Source organism: Cornus florida, unplaced genomic scaffold, assembly GCF_030987335.1.
Source record: "Cornus florida cultivar Cherokee Brave unplaced genomic scaffold, ASM3098733v1 CherokeeBrave_3.0.0_Hap2_Chr11, whole genome shotgun sequence".
In the NCBI taxonomy this organism is placed as follows: domain Eukaryota; kingdom Viridiplantae; phylum Streptophyta; class Magnoliopsida; order Cornales; family Cornaceae; genus Cornus; species Cornus florida.
The window spans coordinates 120,392,906-120,407,535 of NW_026775581.1; the positions used below are offsets into that span (position 1 = coordinate 120,392,906).

Below are 14,630 nucleotides of genomic sequence, written 5' to 3' on the forward strand. Positions count from 1 at the left end.
TTCACTCTCATCCTTATTACATGAGCGTATGCACACATATATACATATATTACTCCTTATTATCATTACACCAACCATAAATACTATCCATTGTGGTGAGACTTGTAAAACTTTCTATATTTTTGCAAGAGACCTATTAACTTCTTCTCTTTTATTTTTTATTTTTTATTTTTTTTTCCTCACATATTTTTCTCCTCTCATTATAATTTTTTAATTTTTTTTTATTTTCATCTTCTCCACTCCTACAATTTACAACCTCACTCCGTCACAAGATTTTGAATGATTTTAAACTTTTATTCTATTAAATAATTTTTTATTTTTTTCACCTAAGGCCTCAAATTATATTGAGCCGCCCTTGTGCAAGCGCTTAGCCTTGACAATCAGTTCTTGCAAAATATTTTATAAAAAAATAATTTATATAATTCTTTAGTATATAAAACATAATAAATAAACGAGATCAAGGACAATCAAAGTAGAAAAATTTGAATAATGGAAATTGTTGTCTTCACTCTTCATCATGTGGATTGCAGTGATAAATATGAAAAAGATCAGGGTTTATAATCTGAAAGTCAAGCAAATTATATACTATTATTAAGGTAAATTACATTAAGCTTCAGCTTTGGGCTGAAAAACCAAGGCCCATTGGCCCAATAGAAGAGAAACAAAATAACAAGGCCCATAGGCCCAAAAAATCAGCAAATCTACATAGAAAACAACAGTAAGATCTGAACGACTGAAAGCCATCTTTGGCATCCAATTCTTGGCATCACTTAGAGGCAAGGTGAATGTTTGTGTGTGTGTGTGTGTGGTTTTTTTTTTGGGTAATTAAGTGAGTGTTTGTGTTTTATTTTTCGCAGAGGTAAAAAAAGAGAGATGATAAATATAAAGGCAAAAGAATATATTTGTTCAATTCAATAAATTATTTGTGTTTAGTTATTTTTATTATTATTATTTTTTTGGATTTAATGAAATCACAATTTTAGTCATATATATATATATATGAATTTGCCGTACAGCAAATCAAATATATATATTTGTTTTTAATCTTCAAAGGATAATATTTCAACTGTATCATGAATTTATTTATTTATTTTTTATTGCATCTTTTATATAAGTTGTAATTTGGTGTTTAGCATTGAACATGTCAAAGTTGAAAACTTATGGCTATTGCAAGAAGGCGGTGCAAATGCCACGTAACATGTAAACTTGCCGTACAGTTTTGTGAAAAGATTAAAAAAACCAACTTCGCTTGCACTTCGCTTGCATGACTTTGCTTTGCTTCGCTTCATTGATTGGGTGAAGAAAGTTGAAACCTCTTCAAACAGTTTCACACACACACACACACACACATATATATATCAAAAGCAAATGAACACATATATATATATATATATATATAGTTGACTTGAGACACACAGAATGAAATGGATAAAGAGGAAATTGATCGAAATCTTGTGATTGTTTGTTTGTCATAAGATTCCTGTCTTAACTGTATTTGCTTTACATGCACAAGACATTCTCAAGAAGCTAAGGACACCTTTGTCCAAACCCCTAAACTAGTTTTTAACTTGAACTACAAGAAAATCAAAATTAAATTACTGTGCTCAAGAATATTCTTCTTCCAACCCATGCATGCATCTCTCTCATTCATTCCTTCCATCACCATTTATATATAACACCAAAATCATCGATCATCATCATTATCACATACAACAAGTAAGTACCTCAAACAACAAATTGATTTTGATTACTATAGAAATGGCTGTTCCTACTATTATTGATGATCATCCAAGCAATGAAGGCACAACAGAGATTGAGATTGTGTTCTTCGACTTGGAAACGACGGTGCCCAATAAAGCCGGACAACGGTTTTGGGTGCTGGAGTTTGGTGCAATTGTGGTTTGTCCACGGAAACTGGTGGAGTTGGAGAGCTATTGTACGTTGATAAGACCAGGGGACTTGTCGGTGGTGGCAATCAAGTCAGGGCGGTGTGATGGGATAACTCGCGAAGCGGTCAGGAATGCGCCTTCTTTTGAGGCAGTGGCGGACAAGATATTCAGCATGCTGAATGGTAGAGTGTGGGCGGGTCATAACATCCAGAGATTTGATTGTGTTCGTATTAAGGAGGCCTTCGCGGATTTGGGGAGGCCTGCACCTGTGCCTGTTGGAATGATTGATTCGTTGGGCGTTTTGACTGACAAGTTTGGCAGAAGAGCTGGAAATATGAAGGTGAGCTTGTCAAGTTTGAATGTGTTCTTTTGTGCTTCTTGTCAAACCATATATATTGCTGAAATGTTTATATATATAACTAAATTATGAACAAGTTCATGTTCTAAGGTAAACATATATAGCCTTTCAAGTATCCCTAAATTTTCTATGCATTTGTTTTTAATAAAACCATATCTGTCTTTGTTTTCACTTTCTATAGAACTCACATTTCTTGGATCATTTTAATTAATTGATCTTCCATTTTTCACATGATACAATTATCGCAATTCTGACATATTTTAAACGCGTACCTATCCCTACCAGATGGCAACATTGGCAGCTTATTTTGGGCTAGGGCAGCAAAAGCACAGGTACGAAAATTTTAGATAGACTCTTAGCTAAAATCATGAAAAACTCGATCTAATTTCTAATTAATTAACAGGAGCCTTGACGATGTTCGCATGAATTTGGAAGTGGTCAAGCATTGTGCAACCGTACTTTTTCTGGTATAAATCCATGGATGTTTACAAATTAATTTCACTTAATTATGATCTTTTCCTAATTATGCAACAAGAAGATATAACACGAACAATAATTTTCCCTGTTTAATTTGTTGTTATTAGGAATCAAGCCTCCCAAGTGTGTTGAATGGCAAGTGGCATAGCTCTCCTACAGTTACAACAAGAAGCAGAAGTACTATAATGGTAATCATATATATATATAAACATCCCTTCTCTTTCTACGTACTGCAAGTCTGCAGCAATGTGTATGTGTGATTGTGTGTATATAATAGGTATATATGATTTTAACCTGGGTATTGTCATGTCTTACTATATTAGGATTCAACTCTCCCAAGTGTTCCAAATAATAAGTGGCTCAACTCTGCTACTACTACCATTACAACGAGAAGCAGAAGCTATGGGAAATCAATTACATGCAGCAGCAGCAGCAGCAGAGAAGAAACGAGTCGAAAATCTCCACCAATTTCACTTGGGTACTATCAGAGAGCTGTTCCCTATGCCACAGGATCTTTGGGAAAGGTTTTATGATCGATCCCATCTTAATTCTCTTCTAAAGTAGTATAAACGTAATTCATACTATTATTATGTATATATGGTTAATATTAATGTATATATAATCAATCACTAACGATATATGGCCTTGTAAAATTAAACCGCAGATGACAGAAAGAGTGACAAATCTATTGTGTAGAGCCCAAAACAAGCCTCTCAATAATTTACTAAAGCATTCTCATTCACTGTTCCGATGATCGAGTGAGCTTAAGAATGAGCATCTGAAGATCCTGAGAGAAATTAAAGTAAGATGGCTCAAGTTCTGGTAAACTGAGAAGAAAAAAGAGAGACAGTATGAAGACATCTATGTCAAATAATACAGATGGAGATCCATTAATTCTTATTAATCTTGTTGCCTCCATTGGGCAACAGAAAAATGTGAAGAAGGCTGATTGTCAAATGGTTCATTGAAGTTTTCCAGAAACACAATGGAAATACAGTGGACGTCCTTGGGTACATAAATTATCCCTTGAAGGAGACGTGTGTATATATATATATATATCATGGAACTAACTTGTATATATATATATATACACACACACACACACACTTCAACTGATTATTGATTTATTCTTTTCTAGTCATTAATTTGTATAGGATTATTCATATTTGTATAGGACTAATGTACATGTCTTGTACATGCCAACTAATTAATAAAATGTAGCTCCCAATCTTTGTTTATCTCTTAGCCACATGTATAAAGCATATATGGTTAAGAATATGCTTGTTATCTTCAAGACATGTATCTCTTATTGTATAGGTGTTTGGAGGGAACGAATGGTCAGGTTGCAACCCAGTGCCACCAGGATTATGGTTTTTGCCTTCAAAAATTAAATAAATATTGTGGAACAGACATTTAATTATTAAATGAGAAAATACAGAAAAATATAGAGGAAATAGGATAACAAAAATCAGAAAGAGACTTGTTAATTGTGTTGAGGGCCTGTGTTTGTTTGAATGAACAAAACAAAATCTACACTGGATGGGCCCTATTGTATCCTGTTGGGTTGGGCCGGATTCACCAAAAAAGAGAGTCCATACATTGACCATGGAATTGAAAACCCATCACTCAGAGGCCCTAAATATTTGACAAGCCCACTGGGCCAAGATGTGGCCCATTTATTATTGTTTTTTTGCTTTGAAATGTCTTCACCACCCGAATGATTGATTGATATAGGTTTGGATGTGCATAATTATTATAGTTAAATTAAAACAAAAAATTTACTTTGGCATGAGAATGTGACAATTATGATTGCTTATCAACGCCTGTGTCAATAAGAGACTGGTCTAGAATTGGGCTAAACCAATATAATTCTGCCTCGGTGAGATTTAAACATTATATCTGCCTTGTTTTTATAATTGGTGTCAAACCCATCGGTGGTCCACACACACATATTACATACTGTATATGAAATAATCCAAGTGAGAGAGAGGGGACTAGAAAGTTTAAAACCACCCACGCACACGCAAGAATCCAAATGTGAGAGAGAGAGAGAGAGAGAGAGAGAGGACTAGAACCCTACACGCGCGCGCAAGAATCCAAATGTGTGTGTGTGAGAGAGAGAGAGAGAGGACTAGAACCCACATTTGGATTCTTGCATGAGAGAGAGAGGACTAGAACCCTACTCTCTCTCACCTGAATTAAATATGAAATGCCACCCATAACCAAATTAGACAAATACAGCCAGGTACATTTAGGGATAGGATCAGGCCAAACAACAAAGAAAATGAAAATAATATTTTACCCTCTGAGATTTAATTACAAAAAAAAATAAAATCTAAATTATTGTGTGAAAATCTTAACTTGGTTTATGTACGCAGAAGTGGGCACCAAACAGGTCTTCTGTTTCCTTCTTTTACCTATTCTATGGCATTTTAAATAAACGCAAAAATTGCCCATTCCATTTATTAGTGATTAGTGAATCTATGAAAAAAATAGCTCTATTTTCATATTTAGGAATTAATATTGGATTTCGATCATCATATAGAATTTAAATGAATACAAACTGCCATGGGCTTAGAGTTTTTAAAGGTCTGAGACCCAACAACAATAATTGTGGTGAGCAGTGAAGGGGTTACAACTTTAGCAGTATTGAAAATTTTATGAATAATAATAATAATAATAAGAAAATTAGTGATTGATTCCTTGCATTTTTTATGTTATATTATTTTTTAGAAGCACTAATATTTAGGGTTTGTTCCGTTGTGGAATTGAAATTTGTGAAATTTGAGAAAAATAATTAAAAAAAATTAAACCAAAATTTTTTCAAATTCTACCGAGATTCCAATATTCTATGCAGCCAAACACACCTTTAATATTATTAAAATGGCATTTTTCAAGCTATAGCAATTATTTTGTTTTTTAAAAATGTGATGGTCATCACATTTGTAAGTTGTACAAAAGAAAATAATAAGTAATTGAGACAAATTTCTGTTAGTGATGACATCATACTCCACCTATATAAATGTTGGGATACATCCGACCTTCACCCACATCATGACCATACAATACTACTATTATTACGTAGAGAAGTCTTGGTAAATTTCTAACAAAAAAAAAGAAAAAAAAGAAATAACAAACAAACAAAACAAATGAATGGCAAGAAGATAAAAGGATAAAAAAGGGTCATTGTTGTTTGGATAAAAACAGGGTAAGATTTCATGTGATTATGGTTTTCCTTTTGGGAACCCTTTTTGTGAATTTTGGTCCCACACCCACACAAAGACGAAACTGATATTAGGCTCCACAAACTAAAAGTTGAATGAAGAAATAGTACGTGTAAAATGGTATAGGACGTTCACACAGGGACTGACATGAATGCAGGTTAGTGAAGGCCTGAGACGAAGGATGGCCACACAACAATTTCGTGGTCACTATTTCTTCACAACCATCTCTTCTTTCGTCCCTTCTCATATCAAATAATGTATATTATATATATATATATGTATAATACTGTAGGTTCAAGTGATGGTTCATGAACCTTCTTGTCAATTTGTTTTTCCACGTAGAGTACAAGATCGAATTGATAATAAATTTCTCTGCTCATCTTTGGGCACGTAAATCAATTAACAGCGTGTATATTATGGTAGAAGCAAATTATATGGCTTCCTTTTGTCTTTATATATATCCTGTACCTTTTTGTATTTGTAGAGGGAATCTATTGTCCTGACTCATTAGTTATCATAGACCGATACAAGTCATTTTCATGAAATTGATTTGTCAGGGTTCACTATGCATGTTTTCACACTCCAAAGTATGGTTAGGGTTCTGTTTATATCATGTGATCAATAATTGCGGTAAAATTACCATTCCTTCCACCTATTTTTTTTTAAAGTTGTTTTAAAATATTTATTTACTTAATTCTTTTTTATTTAATTGGACAAAGTTGCTCTAAAAAGAAATTAAAAATTAGAAATTAAGCATCTATATGTCTAAAACAAATAGTTGTGTACAGACTCTTTCTAGAAAGTATCCTTGTCAAAATTATAAAATTAGTGAAACAATAAATTAACCATGCATGTGACGGTAATGTTTTTGTGACATGTGAAGCAATATATATATAATTGTAACAAAACACAGCGACGTGAAAGTGTCAATTATCAATTGAGGGAATCCTTCATGACTCGTACATTTTTAATGCAACATATACATGAAAAAAAATTTATTATTCTGGTAAAGAATATAATATATTTATTACATAACAATGTGAGATATATCGTTAGATTATTAGATTCAGAGAGTCGAAATTGGTATTCTAAAATCCACCAAAAAATTTAATTCATTGAATTATCAAGACTTCTGTTAAAACGATCAATAATTATATATACTATTTGTATCATTGTTCATGATAGACTTTTGTCTATGTTTCACATCAATAATGTCATATGCTTGTATAATACGACCCCATGCAGTGGATCCCTTCATTATGTTCATTTGCATAAAAATATTGATCTCAAACGACAGGATATTATTTTGATTCAATTGGGTGGAGCTCATTTGCGCCTAAATGCAAAAAAATATTACTCCTTACTTTATAGGCCTGTTACGGGCTGTTAGTACAATTGAATCAAAATCTTCTCTTTTTTTTTTTTAATTAATTTTTTTAATATCTTATAAAATTCTTATGGAATCATGTTTTTGAAATTCTAAGATGATAAAATCATGATAGATAACTTCACTCATACTATCAATGGTCCTATAAAAAAATAATAATAAAATCATACCATCAATGACTTTTGGACCACAACTCAATTCTAAAAAAAAAATCAAAATGAAGCATTGTTTGGCACAGTGTTTATCTAAAGTGTACCATATTCCATATATAATTAATTGATCCTTGGATGCAGATCACGAAAATAGAGTCACTCGATAGCCATTGATTTTGCTCATTTCACGAGTCACCCTCACCCGTTACACTTCCAGTACCTTCTCTAAGACTAAAATAACCAACCACCTCATCCCCTAATATATATATATATATATATATAAAACAGTAAAATGTGGGGCCATCTTCCACTCATGCCACGTGTAGCCCAACTGCGAGCAAGTCGTCTATATATACAACCCCATGGTTGCCATGTGGGAGGCCATACACACATTATAGGAATTCACCGAGAGAGGTAGAGAGAGCTAAACGTTTCTACATCTTATTAATCGTTTCACTCTCATTTTCTCTCTCTAGGGTTTGTTAAGATTGTTCCATTTGTTGTGGGAAAAATGTTCATCCAGAGCTTTAAGGTAGAGAGCCCAAATGTTAAGTACACAGACACTGAGATTCATTCTGTGTTCAACTATGAAACCACAGAGCTTGTTCATGAGAACCGCAATGGTACCTATCAATGGCTTGTCAAGCCCAAAACTGTCAAATACGAGTTCAAGACCCAAACCCATGTCCCCAAACTAGGGTTTGTGTCTAAGACTTTTTACCCACAACAAATCCTTCCTATATCTGTATATATATTTACATACATTTTACGTAATCTTACATATATATGTTGATTTTGTTAGGGTTATGCTTGTGGGTTGGGGAGGAAACAACGGTTCAACCCTCACTGGTGGTGTTATTGCAAATCGGGAGTAAGTAATTTCTTTTTCACAGACAAATACCCATTTGGTAGAGTGAATTTCATTTGTGATCTGATATTATACTGTAAATATAATTTATTTTTGAATATGTGGTTGGTAAGATTCTGTGCTTGGTTTTTAAAATTTTTAAATAGTTGTTTGACCATAATTTGTTTCCATTTATCAAAAGATAAAACAATTTGTTTCTAGTGAGGTTTGTGAATTTTAGATTTGGATGTTGAAATTTGTTAGAGGGATCTCATGGGCTACCAAAGACAAGGTGCAACAAGCCAACTATTTCGGGTCACTGACCCAGGCATCCACAATCCGAGTTGGCTCTTTCAGTGGAGAGGAGATTTATGCCCCCTTCAAGAGCCTGCTCCCCATGGTATATACATACATTATTATTTGTATATACGTGTATGTGTGTGTATATTTTATACAAGATCGATTATCATGCAAAATAGCTATTTTTTTGGGTAAACGATTATTCTAAATAGTTTCTTGTACTTCAATTTTAAATGATCAGGTGAACCCAGATGACATTGTGTTTGGGGGTTGGGACATAAGTGACATGAACTTGGCAGATGCAATGGCCAGGGCTAAGGTCCTGGACATTGATCTGCAGAAGCAATTGAGGCCTTACATGGAATCCATGGTCCCACTCCCTGGTATCTACGACCCTGATTTCATTGCTGCCAATCAAGGCTCTCGTGCTAACAACGTGATCAAAGGAACCAAGAAAGAGCAAGTTGAACAAATCATAAAGGATATTAGGTAGTGATTATCATTATACACGTTTATTTTATCATTTAACATAAAGGGTTTTGTTGCCATTGTCGCCAGAAAAAAAGTTCAGACTGTTGAATTTGTGTTTGACCAATGTGTTTATGTGTCAATATAGGGAGTTTAAGAAGGCAAACAAGGTAGATAAGGTGGTGGTGCTGTGGACTGCCAACACAGAAAGATACAGTAATGTAGTTGTTGGCCTAAATGACACCATGGAGAACCTCTTAGCTTCCGTGGGAAAGAATGAAGCTGAGATTTCTCCTTCTACTTTATATGCTATAGCTTGTGTTATGGAAAACGTTCCTTTCATCAATGGAAGTCCACAGAACACTTTTGTTCCAGGTGTTTAGGCTAAAATTATCTTCATAACTTAGTATATAAACGCGACCTACTTGTACTTTACTTTTCAAGGTTTTGTAGTATTAATTATCTTTTGGGCATGGTATTTAATTTCAGGGATGATTGACTTGGCTATACAGAGGAACAGTTTGATTGGTGGAGATGACTTTAAGAGTGGGCAGACCAAGATGAAGTCCGTACTAGTTGATTTCCTTGTTGGGGCTGGAATCAAGGTATATCAGTTCATTTTTGGGGGAATTTTAATTACTTAATTTTCCTTTTATTTTGGTTAATGTTTGACATTTTGAGGTTGTACTAGTTTCTTGTACATGTAATTTTGATGATGGTTAACATTTTTGAAGATATGGTAGTACCTTTTAGTAGTACATCATGGGTTGGATTTGTTGGTTATGACAGCCAACATCAATAGTTAGCTACAACCATTTGGGAAACAATGATGGCATGAATCTCTCTGCTCCTCAAACCTTCCGCTCCAAGGAGATCTCCAAGAGCAATGTCGTGGACGACATGGTGTGTAGCAATGGTATCCTTTATGAGCCTGGCGAGCATCCTGACCACGTCGTTGTAATCAAGGTATATATATATCTATCTACATTTATGTATGTGTATTGAAAAAATATGCTAAAGAGACCTACTAAACCATGCAACTAATAGGCTTTGTGGAAAAGGGATATTACTTTGGTTGTTTTTGTTACAAAGCGTCATTAAGCCATAGTGAATAGCACAACTTGTGTGTGTGTGGTGTGCATATTGTTTTTGGTCTCATCTTATGCCTGGTCGCCTGCTGTATGTAGTATGTGCCGTACGTTGGAGACAGCAAGAGGGCCATGGATGAGTACATATCAGAGATATTCATGGGGGGCAAGAGTACAATAGTGTTGCATAACACATGTGAGGACTCCTTGTTGGCAGCTCCAATTATCTTGGACTTGGTCCTTCTCGCTGAACTCAGCACTCGCATTCAGCTCAAAGCTGAAGGAGAGGTTTGTTTTGTCACCTTTGACGTAAACCCTTTCAAATTTTTCAATACGACAATCCTTTATGGTCATGCCCTGTTTCGAAATTTCAACATCTATTGTATGTCTTTGCAGGGCAAGTTTCACTCATTCCACCCTGTGGCTACCATCCTCAGCTACCTCACCAAGGCCCCTCTTGTAAGTTTATATGAAGGAAGTTATATTCAATTTGAAATTTTTATCACAGCATATAAGCCGTTGAATTTTTTGATTGAGACTTGGACTGATCATATCATGAGGATGGGAAATAGGTTAGGGGAATTAGGATTCCTGAGTGTTAGATGTGAACATTTGTTATGCTTTCATCAATGTGCTTCAGTTGATTCTCATAAACTTGTGGTCCATGGTAAACCGAATTGGCTCCAAATGCCGAGTAAAATCCTCCTTGTATGTGTGTGTGTGCATACAAGAAGAAAAGTGAAGGACATTGCATGAGTCGGGATTTTCAAAATGATGAAGGCCTCAAGGCCATAGGTTGCTCTTAATTAAATGTGATGGTATTTATCCAATATGATTGAACAATTGATATGTGATGCTGTGCTTTTTGGAAAAATAGGTACCACCAGGCACACCGGTGGTGAATGCTCTGTCAAAGCAGAGGGCAATGCTTGAGAACATACTGAGAGCTTGTGTTGGATTATCTCCTGAAAACAATATGATTTTGGAGTACAAGTGAAGAAATATAGTAAGAGGTTTATGGAAGATTGGTGAATGACAACTTGCATAGGACCATCTTCCCTCATCTTTTCTTTAAATATGAAGACAAGTGTTAATGTTTAGAAAATGTAGTACTTGTGTGGTAGACTGGTTATCAGTCAGTGTTATTATCTTCTCTCTTTTTGTTTTTAGGAGGCGATGGCATGTGTAATCTGTTTGCTTTGGCTCAGTTTAGAGCAAGCAAGCAAGCACCCCTTTCTACTGGAACATATATATATATATATATATATAATATTCTAAAATAGTTGTAAAATTGTGTATAATAGAGCAATATCTACTTTAGGTCTTGCTTTGCACTTATTAGTAGTGGTAGTGGTGTCAAATGTGACCTGAAGTCACTTGATTGGTCCTCAATAGTGAAAATTTAGTGGTGTAATACTGCTAAGACCCGAAGAAAGGGCCCAAAAGATATGACCTGTTAGGGAACAAACAGAGGCTAATGAAAATGAAAGCCCATCCCAGGTTTCAACAATAGGCTCAGTTTATTGATTGATTGCTAATGGTAGTAAACTACAAATATTTCTCAGCCTAGGGAAACAACAGGTTGAAGATGATCTAAAGATTGCCCTAAGATATCTATATATATATATACACACATACATACCACTTGTACAAGTGGATCTAAATTATGTTTTCTAACAGTTAGAGAGTTGTGTTAATAATTCATTTTTTAGGGAAAAAAAGGTTTGATATACCCCATTCCCCCAACAATGAGGCTTGAAACTGTTGAAAGCAATTGATAATTAAGCAACACTCACATTCCAAACCACATTAATTGTCTAACAAACTGATGATGAGACTGATGGGTCAATTCTTTATGGGGGTTTCATGAAAAATAATCAAAAAATCTTCACAGCTCTGTTGTTCCTCCAATAATGGCACCTAGAGAAATGGTCTAATATTATAAAGTAATACAAGGAGAGAAATGACCTAATAAATTATTATATTGTCACATCGGATATGATCTTATATTAGGAGATATGAGAGTGAGATATCATACATTATAATCATAATTATTGTATCAAGTCATGGGATGGTTGGACCCAATGGGAACCGAATGATCAATCTGGATTCTTTTAATAAACCGAGTGTCCAGACTTGCCTTTGCTTATAATAAGACCTAAGTTGTCATCACCTAATTAGCCCCGTGACAAGGACTTAGACAAGTCTCTTGGTTCATCACTTCATCAAATCTTAAAAGTAAATATATATATTTATATTTACCATATGTGCTTAAGGTTATATATATATATATATATATATATATATAGGATTCAAAAACCAAATGGCGTTGGCCATGTAACTTTTACACCACATATGTTGGAAGCAATTGAAAAACAGTAAACACACGAAAAGTTTATATTGAGAGCTAGCTTTAATTTAATTGGGGCCATTAATTTGCATGCAAACGATATAACCGCACTTGCATTTATAATACATTTATGCACAATAATAATATTATACTAAGTAATAATGATCTCATAAGACCATTAAGTTATTAAATAGGTGGTGATGGACGGCCCTGATTGACTCAGCCTGGGCGCTTCTCTTTTCTCTCATCAAGCTTCATCTGTTGTTCTCTGCACTCTAGACTACAAAATGCTGTATCACCCCTGTCAAACAAACCCAAATAATAATATCTTAATATTATACAAAAATAATCATTATTAATTTAGAGAATGTCGCATTCAATTTACTTTTAAAAAAATTAGTAGAGAAGGTCCAAACCAAGTAGGTGTAATAAAAATAATAAAAGCAATGCTATAGTCTCGAATGACTTATTATAATAATGACTGCAATGTAGAATAATTTATAAAAAGTAAGGGTATGATAAAAAGCACAAAGTGGGCATCCTCTTCAGCAAAAGCCTGACTAGATGTATCATTTGGTAAACGTTTAGCTAACACGTTTTACGATGAACTATTTAGTAATGTTAAGATGATTGTAATTTCCATGACTGTGAAACCCAAAGGTGACAATTTATGTCACGTGTGGGGCCACCATTGGGTAAATTCCTCCTCTTCTTTTTTCTCTTGACAAAAGAATAAAAATCAAGTAAATGCGCACACGTTTATAATATTTACCACTAGAATTCACAGCCACAGCCAGTGGTGGTGAATAGATCCGTTGAGCCAATCGGTAAAACCAAACTTATTGTTGTTCTTCGATTCTCTCTGGTCTTAAAAATTATTTAATAATTAATTTATCTGCCAATCACTTTAAACTCTTAAACAGAATTTGTATATGGATGAACACAATTGTGTCCAAATTACCTGCATCATTTAAATTTAAACTCAACTTTGGTGACTTGAATAAACAGCTTAAAGGAAGCCTTGAATACCTTTCAAAAAACACAGAGCCTCCAAAAGTCATACTAGTCAAAAATTATAATTATAGGACGAGTGGTCTCGACCAATCACAAATAATTAATTAAGTAAGTTGTATAAAAAAATCTCCTTACTAATGGAGTTGCCCATGTGAACATTAAAGAAGAAAGAAGAAAATTTTCAGAGATGCAATGAGTTGAGGCACTGAACTTGTTGATAAAATTGGTTCAACACCAAGAATCCATGGAACTAGCTAACGAGGAAATTGTTTTTATATTATTGATGTTGAGGATCACCACCGTCCATTCCTGATACGTTCAATAAAATCATAAGACACTCTATTGATCACCATCAACCTCTATTTACTTGTCTCAATTTTATCCTTCAGATTTCCTGCTAATGTGATAGTTGACCATCACTCTCTCAATTCAGAAAAGTATTTTCTCATATCTTTGTTATCAACTCTATCTACTCAGAATCATATATGCCACTTTTAAATATCACATTTTTAAAACATTTACATGAATTACGAATAGATCAGAGAGAGAAAGGGATACCTGTACATATAGATATCACGGCCCGTAGCCAAACGGCGCTTACAGAGGCCACAAGTCCTCAAGAAATGAGCCGTAGTAGTGGTACTAGTCTCTGTATGGGTATGATCGCCTGCACTAGTCCTTCCATGGTACCTGGGTGAAACCGTCGCCATCGGACGGTGATCGTACCAACTCGGCCCCTGTTCGGCAGGGCCTTGTGGGACCGCCAACGTATCCTGATCCTTCATCACCGGATTCTTCTGCGAATCGCACGGTAGTAACCCTTCCACGTTCATACCCGACACACTAGATGTTCTCCTTAGCAGCATATCCTCTTCCAACCAAAGAGGAAATGGAGAGAGTGTGCTTATGCGTGTTTGGGGGAAGTGGAAATGGATGGTGGAAGTGAAGATAAATAGAATGGGAGGGGGCTGAAACTGAATTTGGGCCGTTTATTGAACCCACTCATCACGACAACTCCACGTCACCAATCACTTCCGTCTGCATTATAATAATAATTTTCTTTATATTTTTCTTTC

The 14,630-nt window shown here is 34.7% G+C and overlaps 3 protein-coding genes across 3 annotated transcripts; 2 read left to right on the top strand and 1 right to left on the bottom strand.

Annotated features, from left to right (window-relative positions):
* Positions 1–1,713: 1,713 nt before the first annotated feature.
* LOC132284104 (protein NEN4) lies at positions 1,714–3,994 on the top strand. The gene is made up of 6 exons (XM_059786174.1): positions 1,714–2,229; positions 2,533–2,579; positions 2,651–2,714; positions 2,832–2,912; positions 3,048–3,248; positions 3,389–3,994. Exons 1-6 carry the CDS (start codon positions 1,759–1,761, stop codon positions 3,476–3,478), a joined length of 954 nt encoding a protein of 317 aa, XP_059642157.1. The 5' UTR covers positions 1,714–1,758; the 3' UTR covers positions 3,479–3,994.
* A 3,864-nt stretch (positions 3,995–7,858) lies between these two features.
* Positions 7,859–11,515, top strand: LOC132286727 (inositol-3-phosphate synthase-like). The gene is made up of 10 exons (XM_059789102.1): positions 7,859–8,186; positions 8,290–8,358; positions 8,599–8,734; positions 8,876–9,123; positions 9,251–9,477; positions 9,592–9,707; positions 9,892–10,068; positions 10,290–10,478; positions 10,587–10,649; positions 11,068–11,515. Exons 1-10 carry the CDS (start codon positions 7,999–8,001, stop codon positions 11,185–11,187), a joined length of 1,533 nt encoding a protein of 510 aa, XP_059645085.1. The 5' UTR covers positions 7,859–7,998; the 3' UTR covers positions 11,188–11,515.
* Positions 11,516–12,558: 1,043 nt separating this feature from the next.
* On the bottom strand, positions 12,559–14,495 carry LOC132286728 (FCS-Like Zinc finger 6). The gene is made up of 2 exons (XM_059789103.1): positions 14,113–14,495; positions 12,559–12,841 (listed from the first exon to the last, which is right to left on the bottom strand). The coding sequence occupies exons 1-2, from the start codon at positions 14,418–14,420 to the stop codon at positions 12,760–12,762; spliced, it is 390 nt and encodes a 129-aa protein (XP_059645086.1). The 5' UTR covers positions 14,421–14,495; the 3' UTR covers positions 12,559–12,759.
* Between the last annotated feature and the right edge of the window lie 135 nt (positions 14,496–14,630).

Coding starts and splice junctions, on each gene's coding strand:
- LOC132286728 (XM_059789103.1), bottom strand. CDS start 14,420: ATGCTGCTAAGGAGAACATCTAGTGTGTCGGGTATGAACGTGGAAGGG. Junction 12,842..14,112: donor CGTGATATCTATATGTACAG/GTATCCCTTTCT, acceptor TTTGTTTGACAG/GGGTGATACAGCATTTTGTA.
- LOC132284104 (XM_059786174.1), top strand. CDS start 1,759: ATGGCTGTTCCTACTATTATTGATGATCATCCAAGCAATGAAGGCACA. Junction 2,580..2,650: donor CTAGGGCAGCAAAAGCACAG/GTACGAAAATTT, acceptor ATTAATTAACAG/GAGCCTTGACGATGTTCGCA. Junction 2,913..3,047: donor GAAGCAGAAGTACTATAATG/GTAATCATATAT, acceptor TTACTATATTAG/GATTCAACTCTCCCAAGTGT.
- LOC132286727 (XM_059789102.1), top strand. CDS start 7,999: ATGTTCATCCAGAGCTTTAAGGTAGAGAGCCCAAATGTTAAGTACACA. Junction 8,187..8,289: donor ACCCATGTCCCCAAACTAGG/GTTTGTGTCTAA, acceptor TGATTTTGTTAG/GGTTATGCTTGTGGGTTGGG. Junction 9,478..9,591: donor ACAGAACACTTTTGTTCCAG/GTGTTTAGGCTA, acceptor ATTTAATTTCAG/GGATGATTGACTTGGCTATA.